The following is a 25,757-nucleotide window of genomic DNA, read 5'->3' on the forward strand; positions in this document are numbered from 1 at the left end:
TTAAGCACACGAAAGTATACATTGTAGTAACAAATTCAATTATGAAGATTCAACATTTCGTTCTTATTGCACTAGTCTTTGTAGCAGTCAACTGCGATGTAAGTATTAAACGTTAAACTTTAATTTTAAAAGAACACTAAAATAAAATAAATTTAGTTTAATTTAACGAAGTTAGCGTCTAGTCTTCTAATGGTACATAGGCCTATGGAAAACTACGATATACACCTGTAATTTATTCTAAACTCATCTCCCTCTCAAGAATCGATGTTTCTATCGCAGACCATGTTAGTGCATGGTAAGCGTCATCTTGTCCGCGAGCTTCCTGGAAGTTATCTCATCTTCTACATTCTAATTCTATGACTTAATAATCATTCTTGAGCAACCATTTGTCTCCTTCAGCCCAAGGAACAATTGCCTCTGACGTTTTAATTAACGATTTCATTTCATTTTAGGCCTTAAAACTAGGCTATGTATAAGTATCGGAAGGTTTATAGAAAGCATATCTCCGCCCTTCTTTCCGTTTTTCGATAGCTTTCAGAGTAAAAACAGTAAGAAATGTAGAGAAGCTTTTTAGAAATTGATTCGGCGTAACAAAAATAAGTCCATTACCTCAGCAAACACTCTATTCAAACCGGAATTAGTTCAACGAGCCATTTCCGGCTTCCACATTTATCGGCATAGTACAAAATTGATAATAGATAGCCACAAACTGTTACTGCAATCGTTTTAGACACTCAAGAGAACATATTGTCACTACCCGCAACACTGGTTTTCACTACGGTTTTAATACTGATTTTCGTAGAACAGAAACGGTAATAGTTATTGAGAATTGATTGATACAATCGATTAAGAGACTCAAGAAAGGGTTCTAATTTCCTTTCTAAGCCTCTATTCAAACTCAAAATGGTTCAAATTAACGAATTAAATTCCAGCCGTTATCAGTTTATTACAAAAAACAGTAAGGGATAGGGAATAATTGCTTTTTGATGTAGATTCAGGATCCGAGGAACAGATTTAATCTTTGATCTTATTACCCTATTCCAGCGAATAGATATGAATGTACTACTTCAAGTTTGAGTATTAAAATCGCATAGTTTGCAAATTTACGGTAGTTTCACTCTGTGAAATGAAACTCACTTAACCTACCATTTTTCGTTTTATAAGGAAAACCTGGACAGAGTTAAACACGACGTAGATATACGCCATTTCAAGAGATGTCTTTATATTTATTATTTTGTGAAAAGTTGCATAATCTCATACTATTATTACTAATACTACTACTACCACTACTATAACTACTAATAATACTACCGGTACTACTACTACTGCTAATAATAATAATAATAATACAATATGGATGAAAGACCTTTGCGAAATATCTTACTGATGAAAACACCAAAATTTTAACAATATTAAATTTCAGTGTATTAAAAATGTTGGTGAAGCGAACGTACAAGCGTTCCCACATGGTGCGAATTGAATTGGAACTACAATTTCTTGGAGAAAGTAACATTTACTTGCTTAGGAAGACGAATTTTCTAAGGTGTCGGGAATGACAATAACAATTTTATCCCTCTAGCGATTGGGTTTATGACAAAATACTTTTCACGTCGGCAACAAACAGTATGCCACTGAAGTGATTGACTTAATATATATAGTTTTCAAGGATTAATTAACTCTGAAAGTTTAGAATCCTCACACATCCTAAATTAATATTTGTGGGAAAATTCAGCTGAGTCCTCGGCCACTTTGCTAGCTTCATAATACTGACGTTGCATAACACTTCGGTTTTTCGTGTTCACTGCTGATAAGGCTACCATTTTGCATACTTTAGACCATTTTAGGTTCAAACATGTTTAAAAATAAGTTATGCTTTGTGATTAATCACTTATGTACTCATAGTACACTTCCGGATAGCGTACGCGCTACGTTCTTTACGCTGTTACATTCTGAGCTACGTGGTTCCTTGAGTTTGTATTGCGATGTTCTTTTACACGCTTTGTACGACCGTAGTTTCTAAACCATGATATTTTACCCCACAGATTCATAGGAACTCCTTTTATTATTTTCATTAGTGTCCCGTTTATAATATAACAGGCAGACATTCATTTGGTCATTCACGTAAGGAAGAACTTATTACATAATATATGTATTATGTTAAAGATGTTATAATGTAACGTTATTCCTTTTGTTTACATATATTGCCCACAGTTCTAGTAAGTCAACAAGATTCGGTACTTTAATTTATACACTTAATTGCAAAAACTAACAATTGCATACCTTAGAAATTAGGTTCGTCAAGTATATAGAACAACTAACTTTTATTCTCAAAATTCCATGAATAATAATCTTTATGTTGTCATAGCAACACAAAACAAACAATTACCTCTAGTTATAGATACTACCATTACATGAACATTAATCTATCTCAACAAAATATATTTTACATTTTTTCTTCTTCTTCTTTATAACATGTTGTCCACTTTTAAGCACCGTTGCCCAAAATAGCTACAATTAAAAATGGAAGTAATTTATAGATTGCATATACAATCTCGTTGTATATATGGCTCCCGTTGATGAGTTCTTAAATTGATTACAATTGAAGACAGTTAGATATCTTACATACGTGGTTACCTTACTTTCCGAATAGTCCTCACAAATATAAATTATATATATATATATATATATATATATATATATATATATATATATATATATATATATATATATATATATATATATATATAAATTTCATTTTGTCTCAACAATAATCTTACATTCAATTAATAATCAATTTCATTTTAACTTTATAATATTACCCAAGAAGAGAACTTATTCAAAATACGATCCTTCTGCTGATTATTTAGGTCCTAAAATAGATTATTTAATTCAATATCGTTGGAGTTCCTAGACAAATTAAGTTAAAGTATATTGAAATGTTACATAACGTATTTCTTCCATTTGGGCATACTTAAGATAATTATAGAAGATTTTGAAAACACAATATTGATAAGTGAAGCGAATTGCAAAGAAATCATAACAATACTCAAAGTGAAAGAAAACAAGACTTGATTTATATAACGGAATAATACAAATAAAGAAATTATTATATTAAGTACTAGCAAAATTTCTGTGGGTTAGAATTCAGTAAAACATGTTTTATTTACTAAGGCATAGTTAGCATTAAGAACATTATTTATATTATCTGTATAGAATTCAAACAAAGTACAAACGACAAATGAAATCGTTACAATATTTAAAGTGAAATAAAACAAAAATCAATTGAATATGTTTTCTAGGACGCCACAACATTAGCTTAAGTTATATTACCAAAGAATTCGATTAAGTTACATTGTACGCCACAATCTTGTATACAGTTCTGCCTATTATTCGCTTCCACTGTACCTTGGTTTCTATTTTGAGAATTTCTGCCACCTATGAAATTGTTACGAAATCCATTTCGAGAAAAAATAGATGTACTGTTTATCTGATTTCTAAATGTAATACGATTACTATTTCTATTTCTTCTGAAATTAGATTCGGAACTACTACCAATATAATTGAATATATAATTATTTCTTACATTAGGACTACATTCTTCACGCATATTGATAATTCGGATTGGAATATGATTAGCTTGGTTTCGATTGTTATTAGTTTGGTTTCGATTAGTGCTACTTTGCATCATTGATTGATTTTCAAAATTTTGCAATATCATAATTAGATGATTGAAATTAATGCATTGTGCAGAAATCAATATTTGCTGCAGTCTGAAAGGTATCAATATCCGGATCAATGCTATGATTTGTGATTCCTGTTGGTATGGATTAATTAATTTCAACTCATTATATACAGAAATCACAAAATCAGTAAGATTCTTATCAATTTTGGGATCGTACTGTTTGTTTTGAACCAAAGCGTCTCGATTTGCCAACATAAAAACATTCTCAAAATTGGAAAGCAGTGCGTTCTTAAAATCAAAATAATTTTGTAAACTCCCCCTGATCGCTTTGAACCAAACAGAACAGGGTGGCACTAAAACGTGTGGTAAAATCTTAAGAAATTTAGACTTGTCTACCCCAACTAAATCGTATTCGTCTCTGAATTTTTCTAAAAATACACTGGCAGGTATCTTCTGACCTTCCACTAACTTTCGTTAAATACCTTATTTCACTAAATCTGAAATGGTGATGATTATGAGACTGTTTCAAATGATTATATTTTACTTATCTGGTTTTCCGGTATCTGACATGAATACGGTCTTCTTTCTTCTTTCCCGGTGCTGGAAGCACTATCCTCACTCTCAGTACAACTTTCCTGTATATCACTTTCTTCCAAAGCTAATCTGGGTTTATTCGGCTTATGGTCATTATTTGTGATCTACTCAAGATTATAATTTATGGTAACGATCCTTTCCTTGATAGTGTTTATTTCTTCTTGTAAAACTTTAATTTGATTTGCTATGCTAATTAACTTGGGTTTCAACCACCTCCACTGAACTTTGTACAATTGTAAATCGATGTAAAATTTGTTCCATTCTACAGTCGGTTCGTTCCAGTTTAGTGTTCATTTGCTGCGTAATTTGTTCAAATTCTATCCATTTGTTGAAATCTAATATCCATCTGTTGTTTTTACTGTGCCAGTTACTGTGTTTGCTGTGTCAGTTGCTCAAATTTAGTATTCATTTGCTGGGTAATTTGCTATCCATTTGCTGGAACCTATTATCCATCTCTTGTGCTTGCTGAGTCAGTTGCTGTGTTTGTAGTGTCAATTGCTCAAATTTAGTATTCATTTGCTGTGACCGCCATCTAAATATATATAATGTAACGTTATTCCTTTTGTTTACATATAGGCCCACATTTCTAGTAAGTCAACACGATTCGGTACTTTAATTTATACACTTAATTGCAAACACTTAATTGCAAAAACTAAACAATTGCATACCTTAGAAATTAGGCTCGTCAAATATATAGAACAACTAAATTTTATTCTCAAAATTTCATGAATAATAATCTTTATGTTGTCATAGCAACACGAAACAAACAATTACCTCTAGTTATAGCCACTACCATTACATGAACATCAATCTATCTCAACAGCATATATTCTATATTTTTCTTCTTCTTCTTGATAACATATTGTGCACCTTTAAGCACCGTTGAACTAAATAGCTACACTTAAAAATGAAAGTAATTTATAGATTAGATATACAATCTCGTTGTAATGTAAATTATACCTTGAAAACAGCTTGAACAGTTAAAATATAGTACAGCAAAATTAGAGGCGTAGAACAAAAAGAAAACGAGACGTAGTGGGATAGGAGTACGTATTACTTCCAAGGTATTGCTTACAAAAATTTCCAAAGAATCCAATTGTCCGATTAGAAGATCTAACGATTTCATGTTTTAACATTAATACATGTGTAGGACGTCCTCTACAGAGGCCCGTATCTAAGAGTGTAGACGAACTGTCTTCAGTATACACACCTGTGTTTTGTCTTCTGTTAAGGTCGGTTGTTAATTGCTTTACAGATTGCGCCTTAACCTGTTTTAGCAATCCCGACACTCCACAATGTCCGACATTGTTAAGGATATGTGGCTGTGCCTTGTCTTTTGGTATTGGTTTGACCGTCCTTTTATATTTTTGGAAGACACTAAGCACGGTTGCTCGCAAACACCAGACACGTCGCTCCGTTCCTGATATGATTTTCAGCTGTCTAGCAATCTCAATCAGATTCTATCAAACTGTGATATTCGCCGATTTTCCGCACATTGACTGATCGAATGAAATCCCCATCACCGTCTGGCAAGCTGTTCGGAACAATGACTTCGTGAAAAATGTATTGAGTTTCTTACGTTTAAGTAGAGATTCGCAGAAGGATATTCGATCGAATAAATGTTTCTGAGTGAGATCATGTGTCAAGCAAAGTCAGCTTTACCAAAATTGTTATACGAAGTTTAGTGATGGATGTTTAGGTTCTTTGTGATGTCATAACTGCTTACACGATGATTTTGCTCAACATTTGAAAGAATATCATCTTTCATTGTGATTAGTCGCCCACTGCGATGACCATCTTGGACACCGATATTTCCAGAACAAAGAGGACTCAACCATTTTGAGATGTTCCTTTTAGTAACATATTTTAACCAAAAAATAATGTAGTATTTTCACCTTTATCGAAATAAAATAGCACAATTTTTTCGGAATGTTTTCTCGAATTAAAATCCTTTTTACACATTTACTAACTTCAACTGTAATCTGTCAAATAACGTTATGCCTGACTAGCTGTGACTCATATTCTCTGAGATTTTGGACGTAATTCGAAAGTACAAATTGGATTGCATTTTGATCAAATGCAAAATTACTGTAATACTTAAATATTCTCGCAAATGATTAAGCGATGTGTTGATTACTCCACAAAAACAAAAAAAATCTGAAAGAATTGAAGTGGCTTCATTAGGTGCTGTCATTTCGAAGCCGGTAAAATTTAAAGTTATTAATCTAATCTGATGTATCCGAATTTTATATATATATATATATATATATATATATATATATATATATATATATATATATATATATATATATATATATATATATATATATATATATATATATATATATATATATCGTCGCTGCGCCTCAAAGAACCGCTATGTGACATTTTTGTAGAAAATGAGTTATGTCGTGCAAATAAACCAGATAGCTATTGGCAGCGTCCCTTATAATGTCATAAGTTAATATGCAATTGTTTCGCCACAACAATGAAAAATTATAGACTAAAATTAAAGGCTTCTGGTTCTCATCATGCATTGATTAATTTATACAAATCCTCTATGTGCTTATAAAGGAGCAAAAGATGCTACGTAAACCCAAAAATAGTAACATAATACTGTTGGAACAAGCTACAGCAATGTCCAGTGCATAATATACGCAGAATCAATTTTATTATAGTTTTAAAGTATTTCAGTGTATATTCGTCAAAATTTTTAGAGTTCGGAAGTTTCTTACTTCTCCTGAAAAGTTATGGTTTTAACACATAACGGTTCTTCCAGGCGCACCGACAAAAGGTGTAATATTAATGCGTGGCCAAAAGTGATGAAGTGATTGCGGATATCCAAATAAGTAAAATTGTTACTATTAACATGGGTCCGATACCGCTTCGTTTTCGAGATACAGAGTGTTCAAATGTCGAGTCCTTCCAATGGCATACTATGGGAAAGTGATTGAAAATATTATAGGAATAATACAATCAAGTGGAATAGTGTCTGTGCAAATACATTTACACTAACATGGAGAATGAAACTAATGAACATTGGAGGTTATTGTGTTGTCAGCGTTGCCAATCAGGTACAAAGTGTTACGTTTTCAAATAGAATCTGAATACTGTATTTTATTTTTGGATCAAGAGATCCAATATATTTTAATCCAAAATGTTCTTGTCCGCTTTATATCTGGAGACCTATAAATAGTATAGCCAAACCCAAACTATCAGTTAACTCAGTATGATGTGCTATGTGGAAAATACGTAAAAAGAGGATTAAGGACCGTTCAAAAATTGTGCCTCTTATCCGAAACCTAATTAATGGCCAAGATCGCAATATTTTGATCCATCTTTTGTTTCCTACAATTCTTGTTACATAATAGTTAATCACTATGTAAGTGTAAAATTTTAGAAAATGACAAAACTTATTGAATAATAAAAATATCATAGCATTTCTTCAGCAGCAGTGTCTACATTTCAGACCGTATAATGCATACTGCATAATGCAGTCATAACCCCTTGCAGTACGCTCATATTTCTGAGGACTTTAAAGTGTTTCACTACACTTGGAACATTTTGGACATTCGTCTGGGAAACAGCAAAAGACAACATGAAGCAAAACTTCTGGGAAACGATCTTCAAAGTTGGTGAAGGACGCTTTTCACTATCGCCTTTCTTGTATCAAATAAGAGGGGAGATTTGTGAAGGGAGGTTGAAGTGACTCCTTATTTTTGAACAACGTCAGCTCCAAATATTGAGGATTGCTTGAGAGTATTAGTAAACATTCAATGGGTAGTACAATACGATTATCCACATTTAATAAGAGAAATGAATTGGCATTTATTTCATTGTTGCCACAAAAATGTAACCAGCGTAATATCCAAGTACAAATACAATAACGTTGAATAGAAGATCGTGAAACTGACCTCTAATCAAGAGAAGGAAAGATTCTCTCTCTTTCTCAGTCTTAATTGCTTTTTTTATTCAAGTAATGGGGATAATTGTGAAGTTTCAAAAAATATATATGCACCAAAACGGGTATTTTTTAAATACAAATTATCCTGAAACACTTACACCAGGGAGTTAAAAGCATCGTTTATTCCTGACGGTTGATAATCTCAAGCATTGAGAATTATGGAAATGCTTCAAAGAAAATATATAGATCTTTTATGAAAAAAGTAAGTTTTACTGTAGCTATCATAGAACATCTTTATGAAGAGGAAACTTTATATGTCGTAGGATGGAGTCAAAGAGGTTCTAGCAATTTTTCTCCACGCAATTTGTATGAATATCAATAATAAATCAACAATGTTGCTGGAGAATTGTGACTACCAGGTCACCGACAAACCATGTCCCATACATGATAGTCAGATGGGACGTCAGGCGAGTACATAGGTCAAAGAAGTAGGTATCCGTCGTTCCTTGAAGAAGCCTTGCATATTCATCGCTATAAGTGGCTGTAATATGGCATATGAAGTTGCCTGAAGAAGGGCAAGTACTTCGGATCCCAAAACCTCCCAACAAAGCAGCGACTACTGTTCAGAGTGCCTGCAATACGTAGCAATCGAGATTTCATATCGTACCCAATGCTGCTCCAAATTATTGCACTTGGTGTTCGCCCGCTATGCCACTCAACAACACAAGTTTGCAGATTGCACTACGGTAATATGTGGCAGATAAGCGGCCATCACTGCAGAATAGGGTGAAGTGTTACTCATACAACAATAATAAATTGTGCCTCTCAACCTGACTGTATCAGCGTTAAGAAGTCCCTTACAGTTTGAGTTTTTTTTTTTTTTTTTGCTGGTAAATGGTTGCTGACACAATGGCATGTATGGCACATTCTAGCATGTAGGACACAGCGTTAAACCCTGTACTACATATGTCCACACTTATTGCAGTGCTTCAGCGTCAAGCAAGTAATGTGTTTAAAGAAGTGCGGTCCATTGCGTCCATATGGGGACAAAACTACTGTGATCCCATGTTGTGGTCATATTGTGTGGCCCAGTAGCCTGTAATCACCACTTACCGCCATCTTTTATCCATTCTTTCCACACACGAATAATCCTTTAGCATTTGTCGAAATGTTACCGTCTCTCAAACCTGTTCCTGGGACACTGTTCATTGTCCCTCGTTAGGACTCTCTCACATGCTGATGCTGCATTGTCTACTGATATTCACTTTCAAGTCTCCACTTTATTTTCCTGTTTTTTCTTTGACTGAGCGAGGGGTAACACTAACACAAGCAAAACAGCAACAGAAACACAAGAGAGAGCGCTATTTTGGTTACGCGTCCGCCATATAACGGCAATCTTAACTTCTGGTAGAGCCTGATTTACTAAACATAACATAAAATTTACCACTTTTTCTTGTTTTTCACAAGTGGAAGGAGATAATGAAGAACAACTTACCACGATCATAGATAATGTTATTCTACCACAGAAAATGTAAATCTGAAGAATTTTTAGTGCTGCCATCATAGAAATAACATTATTATTTAATTTTAATAACTGTATGTTAAAACTATTTTGTTTACTACAAACTAAATACAACTACTATTTAAAAGTAGTTCACTGAATACCAAAACAACAAGATACGTAATCAAATGTAGTTAAGTGTGTTCCTCTAGTCGCTGTATTAACTTAGATTTTTTGGAAAATGCTATTCTGGCAACACTGTAATTTCTATGGATGACAACACTGAAACTTCTTCAGGTTCATATTTCCCCGTGGTAGAATAACATTATCTATGATTTTATTTCCTTTCACTTCTGAAAAACAAGGAAAAGAAAAATGATAAATTTTGTATTATTTTTAATTAGTCTGGCACTTAACCTCGGATTTTGGTGTTATTTTGGTTATACCTTTTGTATGCTCTATTTTTAATAAACATTAGTGTTCTTCCAGTATAAGGAAAACGTTACGATAATTGCTTTTGTCTCTCTTGTACTTGTTTCCTCATAATAGTCCTTTTAAGAATATACATTATACTCAATTATATTGTCTTGATATCAAGTAAGTTAATTTTTTAAATACACTCTGTAAATAAAAAATAGCGACACCTCAATTCTCAAGGCATCTTACACAGAAACCACATGTACAGCTTGTTAGAAGAGGAATAGAAGGAAATGGTGAGTGGTACATAGTTCATATGCATTATCTGTGACACCTATGGTGTACAACGGCGCTTATTGTTTATATATCGATAATATTCTGGCACTGAGAGCTGAGTTGAGTTGAGTTTGAGTTTAACGTCCCGTTCAGCAGCGAGGCTATATGAGACGTGGACCTACTGATTAACGTGGAATCCGAACCACATGAACTCCTGCCGGGAATCGAACCCGGGTCTCCCACGCCAAAGGCGCGTACGCTAACCGCTTAGCCACGGAGGAGCTCGGCAATGCGAGCATCTCGTAAGTTATTGGTGTGAGAATTCTGCATTCCATTTGTGATATGTAGGGCCAGGTAAATAACATTTTGTGATTGTTCTTTTTTTTCATTGTTTATACAGTGTCAAGTGGCAATATTGTTGTTGTGCAGTGTTTTTTTTTATGAAATTGCTGCTACATATGGATTGTAAACAAGTATAAGATGAGTAAGAAATGTGACTTTTCGCCATGTGAACAATACATTATTCTTGCTTTGCACAACTAAGTTAAATCTGTAAGGGAGATGGGTGGAATACTCAAAATTCACCATTTGACGGCGGGAAGAGTAATTCACATCCAAAAACAGTATAACAAATCATCCTTCGTCAAAAGTATGATAAAAAAAGGAAGGCACCACCCAGAGCAGATCGCCAAATAAAATCAATAGCACTGCATAATTAAGGAATGATTTCCCCCAAAATCGTTTCTATAATTTGAGATGATCCTAAAACTGAAGTTACTCGTACAACTGTATTATATTGACTGTATGAAGAGGATATTACGAAGAAGAAACCGCGTAGAAAGTCGAAACTAACAAAAAAACAGAGGATTTCAACACGTAGGTTTGAGAGGTTATATGCAACTTGGACTTATGACAACTAGAAACACGTCGTTTTCTCCGTGGAAAAAAGTTTAGAATGGTGGAAAAGGATGGTGGTATGAAGTTGTGGATACGAACGAGCAAGAAACTTGATAAGAATTTTGTTTAAGAAATGCAAATATTCAGTTACTAAGTGATGGTATGAGTTTGCTTCATCGCTAAAGACGTCAGAACAATGGATATATGTGAAGGATCATTTGATGCATGAAAATATCTTCATATTCTGGTACATAAAGTTCATACAACAACTAAAGATTACTTTTTTGAAGAAAATATGGACTACTTCGTTTTCCAGGACGATAATGCTTCATGTCACCGAGTGAAAATCGTTAACATGTGGTTCATGAATATGACTATTCAAAGACTCGTGTAGTCTCCAAACTCACATAATCCAGGTGTGACTCCATGAAATCAAGGTTGTATTTTGCAATAGCCTTGTTACTAAAAGGCCTCGATGATACCCTAAACTTCCTAAAGCCCATGGTGCACATAGAAAATACTAGTTTCATGTACTGTACCTCCCGATGTTCGTATACATTGTAGCTTTCCCTTAAGAAAGTTCATATTTTGTTTTGTATTATTATTGTTGATCTTTTATACTTTTATGTATAACTCTTTCTATAGACAAGTTTGCTCAAATACACACACAGCTACTAATATATGGATATAAATTCATTATATTCATATCAAAAACTTGAAACTGTTGCGCAAGTATTAAGAATGAACTGCTCATTAAGAATATTCATTGTAATATTATCAGCAATTCATGAAAAAAAAACTCATATTGGTTAATGTATGTAGTGAAAACCATATTTGAGCAAGTGTCGCTATTTTTTCTTTACAAAGTGTAAATGTAGAGCTGTGAAGTAAATTCTAACATGACATTTCTCTTCTTTCTAAAGGAAGATCAAGAAGCAGGAGGCTTTGATGAAGCTATGAGAGAGTGTGCACAAGAACTTCAAATAACACAAGGTACGGTAAGAGATTTAATTGGTATTAATATCAAAATGCAATTTAATCCGCCTGTCACGAAGAACGAGTAAATGCAAGTGACATCTAAGATGCACAGGTGCTAGGTCATGAAAATATTTTTCAGCACAAAGTTGTCCATGACTTATTATTATATCATCAACGGTTTGATTTGAATTATTACTACATCTTTCTCTGATATTTGACGCTTCTGTTAGTTGAAGATTTTGTTTATGTTCTATAAAATACCGTTACTTAGCAGAGTTTTAAACTTATCTATTAAGTAGACAAGAATAAAAGTAAACTAACTTTATATGTTTCTAAGTAACTAACTTTATATGTTCTTAAGTAAGTCGTAAGCAGTTGGGAGTACTGGTTAACTCAATTGGCTTGATATTTACAAATTAGTTCAAAACTGAGACTAAGACCTGTTGTTTAAAGTGGGGTCCGAACTTCTTCTTTAGTTTATATTAGGGGCAATATTCCTAGAAATCTAGACACGCACACAAACTACGCGAGTTAAATATTTGTACTAGAGACAGCACTGAGTGGTAAATAACGTGTTATATCTTTGCCAGAAGCAATGTCTAATGCAAGTGGGGGAAAATGGAGTGACCATTCCTCCGAAAATCCTCCTTTTTCTCCTAACTTAATTAATTAAGCGATATACAGTAATATGTATACGATATCTATCTATCTATATTATATTAATATTGAAGGTAGTTCATTAATATATAAGGTATGATATTTGGGCGAAGCACCTGTATTTTTAAAATACACAATTTTAATAAAATTCTATATTTCTGTATCTGGAAGACAGTATTAAAAGGATTCCAGCTCATTTCCTATCTTTCAGACGATTTCATTTTTCATGTGTAATACGAAGGCCACTATTTATTTTTTGAGCCTAACAATGAAGAAACAGTAATTTGTCATTGAAAATTGATTTATTACTTTTCGGAATATACTCCTTTGTGATCAATGCACTTTTGCATTCGTTCAAACCATTTGCAGAGCACTTTTTCAATCTTCTTGAGACACCTGTATAATATGGTTTTTGAACGCATCAACGGCTTCTTCTGCCGACGAAAATCTTTGTCCACGCAAATTATTCTTGATATTCGGGAACAAGACATGGTCATTGGATTCCAAATCAGGACTGTACGGCGAATGACCCATCAATTCGATTTTTAGAGTGTTCAAATAGTCGGTTGTTAGACGAGATATGTGAGAGCTGGCATTGTCTTGATGAAGAAAAATCCGACGCGCTTGTTTGTTTTCCGTATTTGACCGAAGACCTCCGGCAAATAAATTGTTGTGTACCATTCAGAGCTGACCGTTCTACGTTCCTCTAAAGACACAGTTGCCAGATGACGAGTTTTCTCGAGAAAAAAAAGGCGACCATTTGTTTCGATGTGCTTCAACGCGAACAACTTTTGTTGGATTTGGTTCATCTTGAAACACAAATACAGTCGACTGCTGTTTACGTTCCGGCTCATATGCATATATCTATGATTCGTCATCTGTTAGAATCTTATATACATCTTCCGAAGCACCGCCATTGTATTTGTTGCATATTTGTGTACACCAATCGACGCGAGCATCTTTTGGAGTTTTGTCAATTTATGTGGGATCCAACGAGAACAAACCTTTCTCACAGCTAAATGATCATGTAATATTTTATATATGCTAGTGAAACTAATGCCTAGGGTTACCTTAATCTTACAGTATATCTGATGACGATCGTGCAGTATTTGGTTTTGCACAGCATTAATGTTTTCTTCACTAACAACTGATTTTTGACGACCTTTGTGAATTTCGTCAGTGAGAGAATGGCGGGCACGAGAAAATCGTTTTACGAGCTTTTCATAATGGCAAAGAATGGGGCTTCATCGCTAAATGTGGAAGTAAGTTGATGGATGCACTCTTCTCTTGATAATCCACGTCGAAAATCATAATAAATCATCGCTCGAAAATTTTCATGAGTTAATTTCATTTTTCTGTTGTCACGCAATCTTCAAGTCAACGTAAACAACACAAATAAAGTTAATGACAAGACGTTTGAAGTACGTTATGGTCAACAATGTCAAACGTTGCTATGTAAACAAAAATAGCGCCTAACCAGAATCAGTGTTGCCAAGCCTCAAAATATAAATAGTAGCCCTCGTATAAGACATTTTAAAAAATGATCTTAGTTTAAAACACAGCAATTCGAAAATGTACATAGCTTATGTTATAAATGATGTGCTTAATTAAATGGATGATATAAGTCAAAATTTATCTTGTACAGTGATGAAAGTAGTTCTTGCGAAAGTCTTGAATATTCGCTTCAAAACTCCAAAAGAAATGAACAGATCATCTCACCCTTTGGTCAATTGGTGCATCTCCGAGCTTTGTAACCAAATGGGCCAGAACATCTTCTTGTGCAAATACTAGAGTTAAGCTCAATAATTTTGACAGTTATGAATATCTTGGAAATATCCACTTGAAGCATACATTTGCTTTAATTTTTATCCCTTTTTCTAATGAATTTTTATTTAATTTATTGAATTAACATTTAATCTTTAATTTCGGCATAGAAGCACATATATGTTTTTAAAAAATAATATAAACGATTACTCTCAATGACTTTATACTATTTTAACACAAATACCGATTATTGATTATTATTATATTTTTTGCATTTAACTTTTACACATACTAACTATTATTATACCTTCTATACAGACGAGTTTATGAGGTTCAAGGAAACTGGCCAACCAGATGAAAAAATAAAGGTAAGAAAAGATTTCGTTCTAGTTGTCGATAACTTTGATTAGTAACGATTTTGTCCATCCTGTAAAATTTTGACGTAGTAATGATGTTATACTACTTGATCTGAAAAATGTGCTACATAGTTGCATAATCTATTTAATAACCGCTATTCATTTCCTATAAATAGAAGAACAATAAAACGATTTTTAAGCATTCTATACGTGAAAACTCTCATATGTATTGTCGTGGATTTGTGAAATTTAAACGAAATCGTTGGAGCCGTTTCATAGAAAATCACATTTTTTGGTTTTCTCGTTTTAGTGACCTACCCTTAATTTTTAGGGTAGCAAGGACATTTAAAAAACAATCCTAGAAAATCTTATAATAATCTTAAATTTAAAATATTTGCAGCAAAATAATAAAAAAAATTACAATTAAGAACTTATAATCAATTCTAAAATCAACGTATAATCGGAAAATGTTACAACTGAGAATCTTTATACGTTTAGCACATATTCTAAATTATGTCAAATAACATTACATAATATGTCAATCATTTGAAAAAAAAAAGATATTGCTATCATTTGAAAAAATGTATATGTATATGTATTCTTAATATTGGAATGTGAAAAATAAAGATTTAAATTTAAAAAAGAAATGCCAATTTCCTATCGACTAATGAATCAAGTCAATTTTTAAAATTCGAAACTACAATTTGTATCGTAGTTGCCACTTAAGTATTATCTCCATCTTATACTGTCAATAGGCACTGATAGCCGCATGCTACTTTGCATAATATGACGTACTTGTAAATACTGCTTGCATAATTGTGTTTATTTCTCACGATATAATATTTGAAAATAAACATTGGAAAAATAAATCACAAAAGTATTTGGTAGTGGAATTACCCTTGTAAAGTCTACCTAACATTACATATTAATACTATGGAAAATGTTATTCATACAAGTGATATACACATCAAGGTTTGCTGAAAGAGAGAGAAAGAGAGAGAGAGAGAGAGAGAGAGAGAGAGAGAGAGAGAGAGAGAGAGAGGAACAAAGGAAGAAAGGAATGGGAAAGAGGGACCTTTATTCAGCCTGGGACCTTTATATTAGGTACCTTCTCGACATTCGACGAGTATGAATGAAGGAAAACCATACGAAACTTCACTCAGGACAGATGACCTGAAAAGGACTTTAAACACTTTTCCGACCAAGTGTCCCACCCACTGGAAATCGAACACAGAACCGCTTGCACTAAGGCGAGAGCGTTAGCGACTATGCTACGTGAGGCCACTATAAATAAATCGAAATGTTGTCTCATAACTGAATATACCCATTCAGTTGTATTCATATCACTTGGAGTAGATTGAAATAGGATATGCACTTTCCTGTATTTCTGTTAGTCAATCTTGCTTTTGTTATTCATAATTATTTGTGTGTGACAATTTGAATTTCTTGTTTTTATAACTAGTTGGAATTTACGGTTCTGATGTTTATTAGGCAATATGGCAAAGTTTTAATTTATTTTGTACAAGCAACTATTTCACTTTATCATACTCGATTGTTCAATGGTATTCACACATCACTAGTATAAAACTTTCTACACAGGTATCTCTTTTATACAGGTGGAAATATTAAGTGTCACATACCACTTGAGTGATCCTTGTCAATATGCAAGAATTTTCTTTTAAGCATAATATAAAACCATTATTACACCAAGCAAAATAATAGTAATAATATTTATTATTATTGCACTTACAAATATATATATATATATATATATATATATATATATATATATATATATATATATATATATATAATCAACAATGACTATCTTAAGTAAAATGACACAACAATAATTTTATTTTAAATTGCAGTGCCACTTTAAATGTGTGATGGAGAAGAAAGACATGGTGAGTAAAAATCAACATACATTTGACTATTGTCCGTCATATGCACAATGAGAAAATTCTTTTGGATCACAATGAAAAAATTTCCTGGGAAGTTTTTTTTTTTTTTTTTTTTTTTTTTTTTTTTTTGCATTTAGAGGACAAATGATATTATTTCTAATACACACTAACCAGCCAAAACACCATGGCCAACCACTACTTTTTGAACGAAGTCGTTAAGCTAACGTAGATGGCATAGTGGACAGCAGAACCACTCACCACGCGATGACAGGGATCTCACCTGAGCTATCAGTGTGATGAACGGGAAAAACTGTCGAGTATATGAGACTTTTATAGAGACAAGATTGCAATGGCCATACGGCTGCAAACGAACATCTCGGAAACAGCGCAAGTTGTAACGGGTTAGTGTCCTCCAAAGTTGGGAAAGGACGATGACAGCAGCATCAAACTACAAGATAAGAGGCAACCACACATGGCGAAAATCGTAGAACATAGAAGTTGGTGCAAATTGTGGGACAGTGAACAGCAGGATTTAACACACTTTGACATTGGACAAAGTACGGCACTCAATTTACATATTTAGATGTGGTCCTCGGCAACATACATTTCACATGGCATTAATGTTAACTGCACGGCGTAACCGATAACAAGTGGAATTGGCATGCGCTCATCTTCATTGAACCACAGAGCAATGACACAATGTTTCATGCTCCAATAAATCCTCATATCGATCGACTTCCAGAAGAATAGCTGCTTAGACGTGCAATTCTGATGACGACAATCCAAACCATTTTGCTTGGGGAAAACTTCACAGGGTCACCCGTTGTGGGAGTGCTCCTAGAGGCTAATCACATGCACCCTTTCATGCCAGCCTTATTTCCAGCTGGAAATGGCATACTTTAGAAGGAAAGACATCGCAATTCTAACGTTGGTTCAAGAATCAAAGTGGTTAAGTTCAGTTGATACAATGGTCCATATACCAATTTGATCATAGCGCAATTGAACACCTTTGAGATGTCATTGAATGTCAGATGTAAAGCTTATCAACTCACCCCACTCAGAATTTATAAAAAATCAGGGACTTATGTCTGGAAATGTGGTACTTACCAAGGTCTAATTTCTTCCATGCTAAACCACATTGCAGCTGTCCTGCGAGCCAAAGGCGGGCATACCAGATATTAGGTAGGTGGTCATAATGTTCTAGCTGGTAAGTGTGTACGGCAAGGTGTTTATATGATAATAAAGAGGACGTTATATTATATCACTATCTCAAACATATTGTTATGATTCGTAAATATTATATGCGTTCGGCAACAACACTTATTATTAAATTTATTAAAATAATTAATTTAATAATAATACCTAACGTTTTTATATTATTTAATAATAATAATAATAATAATCGGTTTTCATATGTAAAGGAGAAACTTACGGAACAGAAACAATATTTAATACTTTTAACAGTAAAAAGAGATAACTATACTGATAATTTGTTTAGATTATGCATTTTAAACTTAATTAGATAAAATATTATAGTATGGTGTATAAAGCGGAAATATAAAGAGAGTGAAGTTGGCAAACCCGGCACACTAATAGTTGTTTGTTAACGATGTGATTGATATTTGTTGGAACAAGTACAAATTAGAATTGGACATTCTGCTGGACAGAGTGCTAAAAAACTGGAAAGTCATTTACGTCTAGGACGTCACGATCATGGTCCGCCTGTTCATGTAATTGAAACATACGCTCGTAATTTCGAAGAAATAGGTTCAGTGATAGAGAACGTCTGAAATGTCGTTGGCATCTACATACAATTTCCTGTACTCTAATATTACAGTGGGAGGCCCGGGTTCAATTCCCGGCAGGTGCTCATGTCCTTCGGATTCCACGTTAATCAGTAGGTCCACATTTCATATAGCCTCGCTGCTGAAAAGGGCCGTTAAACTCAAAATCAACTCAACTCAACTCTAATATTACAGTCAAAGTTTCATGAAATGTTAACTTATACACTTACGGTATCATTTTACGTAACATTCTTTCTATCAGTCGCCAAATAGCACGAACTGATTCCTCTGCTCTCCAAAGAAGTTCTCCTGATACTAATAGAGATGGTCTCGTACATATTATCAATACAATCGATATTTATAATAAGTCAATATACAAAATATAAAAAAAGGTAGTATAAGTAAATGGCTCATGAATGCCCATGCCATATTTCTGTAAATACAGACGTAAAATTCGGGTATAATACTCAATTTGTCACGGAAACAAGGAGTAAGAAAGAATTTTTGGAAATACGTATCCTAAGAGAGTTTTTCTTGTTTCGAGAATCGTGTATCTTTTGAATTTTTGATGTTAGAGCGGAATAACTCAAAATGTAATGTCTTCATTAAAAGTAATGAAATACGTGTTTCACTCTTCTTGAGAATTCCGCTTTTAAAGAAAAAACAGAGGCGTTTCTAAAATACCCAAATTTTCCTGTGTTCAATGAGAAAGTGTCGAATATAAGAAATCGTTTAAGTTAGAGTTCTGACATTTAACATAGACTTTTAATTGACAATAAGGAAATATGTATGTTAGCGAATTGAAACATCTATGCGGTGAAATGGGGACATTTTTCTGTAAAATTAAAATTTTCGATTATTTATTTAAAAAGGGATGAGCTTAAGAGACACACTCAAGTTGCAGAAGTGAAATTCGGTATATATACTCTTAAATAAAAAGTAAGAGAATACTTGTCTCATTGTTTTCAAGAATCTTCTAAGAATAACATTGAACTGTTTACTCACAAAGTCCCAAATATAGGGATTCACTGAAGTTGAAGAAGTGAAATTTGGTATATAAATTTCTAAATAAAAATAATGAGACATGTATTTAATCGTTTTTGAAAATTCCACTCCTAAGGGCAAAGGGAGTTAATTTCCATAATGTCCAAATTTCCCCTTCTTTATTGAAAATGCTGCCCAATTTGAGGATTCGATTAAATTGGAAACGTTAACACTTGTATATAAACTCTTAATTTGAGACAGGACAATGCATGTTTCACCATTTTTGAAGCTTTCGTTCAAAAAGAGGAAAAGTGGGCAATTTCTATAACACTAAAATTTCCCTTTATTTATCCACAAAGTGACGAATGTGGTGATTCTCTTAAATTGAAGATGTGAATTATTTTATTTGATTTACCTAGGTACATTTATTGTCCCTTTTAGCAGCAAGGCTATATGAAACGTGGACCTACGACAACGTGGGATAGGAGACCATTTGATCCGACAGGCAATCAAACCACAGTCTCCTGTACCAAGTTTGCGTACGTTTTTCATGCGGACACCACGATTTTTTTTGGAGATATAAAATTTGTTACATTAACTCTTAATTATAATAAGGGAGCATGTATTTTAACGATTTTAAAGTACTCGTTCTGAAAGGAGTAAAGGGAACAACATGTACTATTATATAAGAGAGTGAAAGTAACTCACTCATGGACAGTCAGGTCACACTACAGCTAGAAACGTAAGATTTGAGGAGAAAACTCCTTTTGCTGCGATAGCAATAAATCAAAAATCAAATCAAACATGAGATCAATAAATGAGAAATATATATATATTTTTAACAACGTATGGTAAAGGAGGTAAAGGGAAGTAAAATGCTTTGACAAGAATAGAATACCATACACAGCCCTGAAGCTAGAGAAATGAAACTCATTCTACAAACATTTCATTAAAAGTAAGTGTTCACGTGTTCCAGAGTTTTTGAAAATTCGCGTTTAAATGAAATGAGAGTTTTATCTATTTTATTCCCTCGCATTGAAAGCGACGGAATCTTTTTTTTTTCTTTTTTGTATTCACATTACGGGGAAACAGCTGAAAACTTCGAAATGAATGTGGGAACATGCCTAGTGCATACCTGGAACTAAGTTTCAATTATCACTTCTATAATTGTACGCAAGTAAGGGTATCAGAATTATTGTGAAAAGTGAAGTATCCCGCGAGCCCCTCAAGCTAGGAAGATGAGATTCTGTATAAAAAGCCCTCAGTGCAAGTAACGTAAGCAGATGTTTGACAGAATTTTTCAACTTTCTGGTTTCAAAAGGAACAGGAAATTTAGATATCGTTATGCCTATTGTGGTCTGTTGTTAGTGATCGCATCACAAGTATCTATTACCCATCACGATTTACTCATTTGAAATGAATTTTGGAATATATTAACTAATTTTATCTCAAGTATTTTCTAAATATTATGTTACAATGATTCACTGGTGTATTCCAAAGGAATATGGTAGCTGAAAATATGCTACAAAGTATACTATCATTGATTTTTCTACAATTAAACTTCCATCGAAATGCGTAGCCCAAGGGGAGAAGGAGTTCAAATATTTTCCAAAGTTTATCCCTCCCGTGCGAAAAACAGTCATTTCTTTTAGTATTCTCATGAAATGAGACAAGTGTTTTGTGTGTTTCCGGGATTGTTCATCTTTGGTGAGATTCTGAATCGGGATAGCCATTAAAATGACGTGTTACTCATACAAGACTCCGCGTAGCCGCGTGAAGAAGCAAAAAGCTTACAATGAAAACCAGAATAGCCAAGTTAACCACGAAAATATTACTTGTCCACGTACGGAAGTCTTTACCATATTCTAAGGATACACCAAGTACACCCAGAAATGGCCAAGGAAAGCTTTTAAAAGCTGGTTTTTGATATAGACGTTCCACAGACTTGGAATTATCAACATTAGTGCTAAGAAGCTGAACAAGTGGGAATTCACACAAATGCGAAGCAAACATTATTATTAGGCAATTTCTGGACGTCTTTGATGGGGATCTTGGGGACCTATTCTCCCCCTCCCCTCCCTATTGTTTTTAGATCCTGTGACCGTATGTTTTCCCTTTCGATTCTCTCCCAACCAGAATTATTTTCTTTGGTTTCCTTTGGCCTGTATTCTACTGAAGAACTGACCTGCTTATTGAAAGGGCGTACTGTCTCTTCGTTTCATGATTAAAAAGATAGCAAATATATACGCTTAAAAGTTAGCTAGAATGGTAATTCTTAACATAATAGCACTAGTCAGTGAGATGTAAGAAAGAAGCTATACACTTTCTTCTTGACGCAGTCATAATTAGTAAAATATTTACTTTTATTTATTTATTAATTTATTTAACAAATTCCCAGATACAGTATAATTGTGCCATTTTACACAGGGAAATGTCAACAAGCGGGAAAAAAAGAAAAAAAGAAAAAGAATTTAAAAAATAAACAACAATAGTAACATAAATAGTATTAACAAAGAGTGCACAAGTAATATTATTTAGCCAGCACGCGTTTTATTGCTCTTTCAAACACCGGGTAGCTCGAAAAAATGTCCACCTCACTTGTTAGATTATTATAATAGTTGGGTAGTCGGTGAAAAAGAGACCTCTGTATAATTGTCAACCTAGGATGTGCAAGATGGAATAGGTGGGTATTCCGGGTTTTGTGGGAAGGGATATGCAAGGATAGTTGTTGAATTAGGGTTTCTGATCTTAGGTTCCCATTTACAACCTCATGAAGAAACCAAATCATAGTTATTTCTGCGTTATTTCTGTTATTTCTGTTATTTAATTAGCAAAATGATCATGTCAACCTTGATTTTAAGATAAAATTTTTATTTACTTATCAACTTGTGGGTTTGCGTGAAGCACTTTATTTTTTTGTCGCTTTCGTGACATAGTATATATACATGGAATTCCAGATGAAACAATTTATATTATATAATAATATAAGGAATTCTATAGAAAACCATGTTTATTTAATTTTTGTTATGCTAACTACTCATAGATTAGAGAAGATGGAACATTCGACACTGAACCTATGGAGCAGTGTAATATTATGAGGAAATTCCGAGATCAAAGTGAGGAAAACGAACAAAAATTCCAGGAAGCAAAGAAAAATTGCAATGGAAAACCTGGTAAGCTATTGGAAACAACTTTTCTTACATTTTAATTTTATGAACTCTTCTTGGTAAATTTAGAGAATACTTATTATGTTTTACTTGATTACATATTATTTCTAACGCAATAAGACATTATGTGGACAATTTTGGTATACATGTATAATGATTTTTAAATATATTCTATCATAAAACTGTGAAGAAATCTTACATTCTCGGTTTGCGATCTCTGAAATCTGAAATTTCGGGATAATAAAACTCATGAGTTCTAGAGTTTGATGATTAATGTTAATATAGAACAAAAAAAGAAGTAAATTTTAAGGTTAGAAGTATCTGTTCTTGGTGTTGGTTTCTTCTCAAACTGAAATAGTGAAATATTAACATATATAGAAGTACAAAGATATGAATATGTCTAAATGTAACTGTGCATAATATTGATCATGTTTCTTTTTTGTCTCTAGCTACGACTTGCCAAGAAGCTTTCGAAGCGTACATGTGCGTACAAGCAATAGCTCAAGTAAGTATACTTTGTAAAACTGGGAATTTAGAAGATATGGACTAATACTAATAATAATACTTTCGTCTTAGACTGCGAAATTACTATAGACTTACAAAATTAGGAATCTAATGTTCTAAACAGAAGTAATAGATTTATCAGATGCATTTTCAATGGTCGAATAAGGAGGGGGATACTATCCATAATATGACCTAATACTGGGGAGTTTAAATCATACCATTTGTAACAATCTAGCTATCTCTCACTCTTGTCACTGTAACAATGCCCAATATTAACAAGCGAAGCTGAAGATTTCTTCCACTTCCACTTTCAACAGAATGTCAAAATCTAAGACGGGAAACTAATTTTGGAACATAGAATACATACGCAGTGTATATAGACATATCACGTGGTGTCTCTTATCATTTTTGCTTTGTGGACATTTCTTACTGGAAATCTCAGATGCATTCCACTCTAGGTTTCAAAAAAAGAAGAAATAGAGAGAAAACGGAATCTATTATTCTCACATTGAATCCTCATAAAATAAAATTTTTCATTATCTATTCCCATTTCTTCTTTTGTGTAAAGAGGTAACTAAGAAAATTCTGTCGCTTTCTTTCATTCACCACTTTCGAACACAGATATGTCATCCAAGATGTACCTGGAAGATCAAAAATAGTCCCCATTTCTATTGTATGCAATACTTTCTTGTGAGAGGCCATAAGCTTCAATAGCAGGGATATGTAGTATTTTTCTTCTGAATGCTTGAAGATATAGTCATTCGAAGAAAAAATTTTCCGACATGGCATCCAAGGATGTCATTTTGACAAGTACTGCACTGGATAGCCTTCTCCCGCACCTTGGCTCTGCAGCCATTGTAACCAGTGTATGCGCTCAAACTAACAAGCGAATTGGAACAGGCCAATATAAAAGAATTTCACTCTGTGAAAAGTATGTTTAAAATTGGCAGACATCGTCGATTAGTAGTTGACAAGATGATATGAGTTTGGCTCTTTGCATGTTGGACACTCTCATCTCACAAATTTGTATTTAGTGCGTAAGACTATTCATATATATTTTAAAGAATGTGTCGTCCTACGGAAATTTTTGTACATTCTCGAGAATGTCCAGAATACTCAGAGCTCAGATAACACCCAGGACATGCTTAAATGTATAATCCAGTTTCGATAGGCACTAGCGGCCTTTAGCAATCTTATCCCAGCTTTTATTCGTGGGACTGGAAAAATTAAGTCTGCCTCAGTTTCTTTCATTTTAAGTTTTCCTTGTTTTTTGTAAATATTGTTTTTATATTGGAGTAATTTTCTTGGTTTGTGTGTGTTCTATTTTATTGCAAAGATAAAGAATGCCTATGAAGCGCTATTCTCGATGGGCATGCGAGAACTTTGGATCTATGTTAAGCTATAGGATCACTTTCCAAAGAGCATCGATGCTAAAAACAGACGATAAACTTCAAAAAGAGAGTATCAAACATCAAAGAAGGCATGAAGAGAATGTGACCTAGCTGATAGGATTTGTAAGAAAGAAAACGACGATGAGCTACGATGGTTTTAGCAGGATGCTGCATTCGTGGGCCCAGCAACACCATTGGTAAATTGTGAAACATACTGAGTCGGTGCAATGGAAATGCCTCATCTCAAGTCTTGTGGAAAATCATCTTGTGTAAGGTAATCAATAGATTAGATACCGTTGGTTTCCTGTCCAACACGGTCGCCGGATAGAAAGCTGATTAAACATTTGTGTAATATGATTGACCAGAACATCCCATGATCCTGCAGAGTTGTATGCGATTTCTCAGTAGCACATGTAATTGCTGCTTCAAGTCAATATCTACGCAACTACAAAAACGCAGACATCAGAACATAATAAATGTACTGGTTTATGGGAGACGGAGATGTACACTTTTGAAATTATAAGTAATTGATGTATATAATCATGTAATGAATCGGTAATAAATAATTCATTCTACTAACAATAGTCTTTCTTCATGTTGCAATTTTCACAAACAGACGTACATTCATTCGTAATACATTTTATTTATTTTCAAAGAAGTGGGTCACTTTATTGAAATATTTCTTATAAAAGCACGTACATCACTACTTCAGTTGATATTTTAACAAGAAGTACAGATTAGAATAAGTCCTTCTAGTTCTTAACAATTTATATTAGTCTAAAGATTAATCATTTGAAATTAACAAAATATCTATCTTTTTATGATTTTGATGGGAAAGATTTATTAGAAATATTAAGATGGTACTATTATGAGATACTAATATAGTACTATTTCTTTTTTATAGTGAATCACTCATTTCCAAAGTGCAGCTGCAAAACAACCTCGATAATTTGTACACATCCGAAGTGGAGAATATTTCAATATTGTGAACGAGAAG

The 25,757-nt window shown here is 33.5% G+C and overlaps 1 protein-coding gene across 1 annotated transcript; it reads left to right on the forward strand.

Moving 5' to 3' along the window:
* LOC145694174 (uncharacterized) lies at positions 1–25,757 on the forward strand. The gene is made up of 7 exons (XM_081770291.1): positions 1–98; positions 12,195–12,264; positions 14,989–15,038; positions 16,898–16,933; positions 22,742–22,871; positions 23,315–23,370; positions 25,665–25,757. Exons 1-7 carry the CDS (start codon positions 42–44, stop codon positions 25,665–25,667), a joined length of 402 nt encoding a protein of 133 aa, XP_081626417.1. The 5' UTR covers positions 1–41; the 3' UTR covers positions 25,668–25,757.

The sequence above is a fragment of the Thermobia domestica genome, chromosome 9 (genome assembly GCF_964235325.1).
Source record: "Thermobia domestica chromosome 9, izTheDome1.hap1.1, whole genome shotgun sequence".
Taxonomy (NCBI): domain Eukaryota; kingdom Metazoa; phylum Arthropoda; class Insecta; order Zygentoma; family Lepismatidae; genus Thermobia; species Thermobia domestica.

Coding starts and splice junctions, on each gene's coding strand:
- LOC145694174 (XM_081770291.1), top strand. CDS start 42: ATGAAGATTCAACATTTCGTTCTTATTGCACTAGTCTTTGTAGCAGTC. Junction 99..12,194: donor TTGTAGCAGTCAACTGCGAT/GTAAGTATTAAA, acceptor TTCTTTCTAAAG/GAAGATCAAGAAGCAGGAGG. Junction 16,934..22,741: donor TGATGGAGAAGAAAGACATG/GTGAGTAAAAAT, acceptor AACTACTCATAG/ATTAGAGAAGATGGAACATT.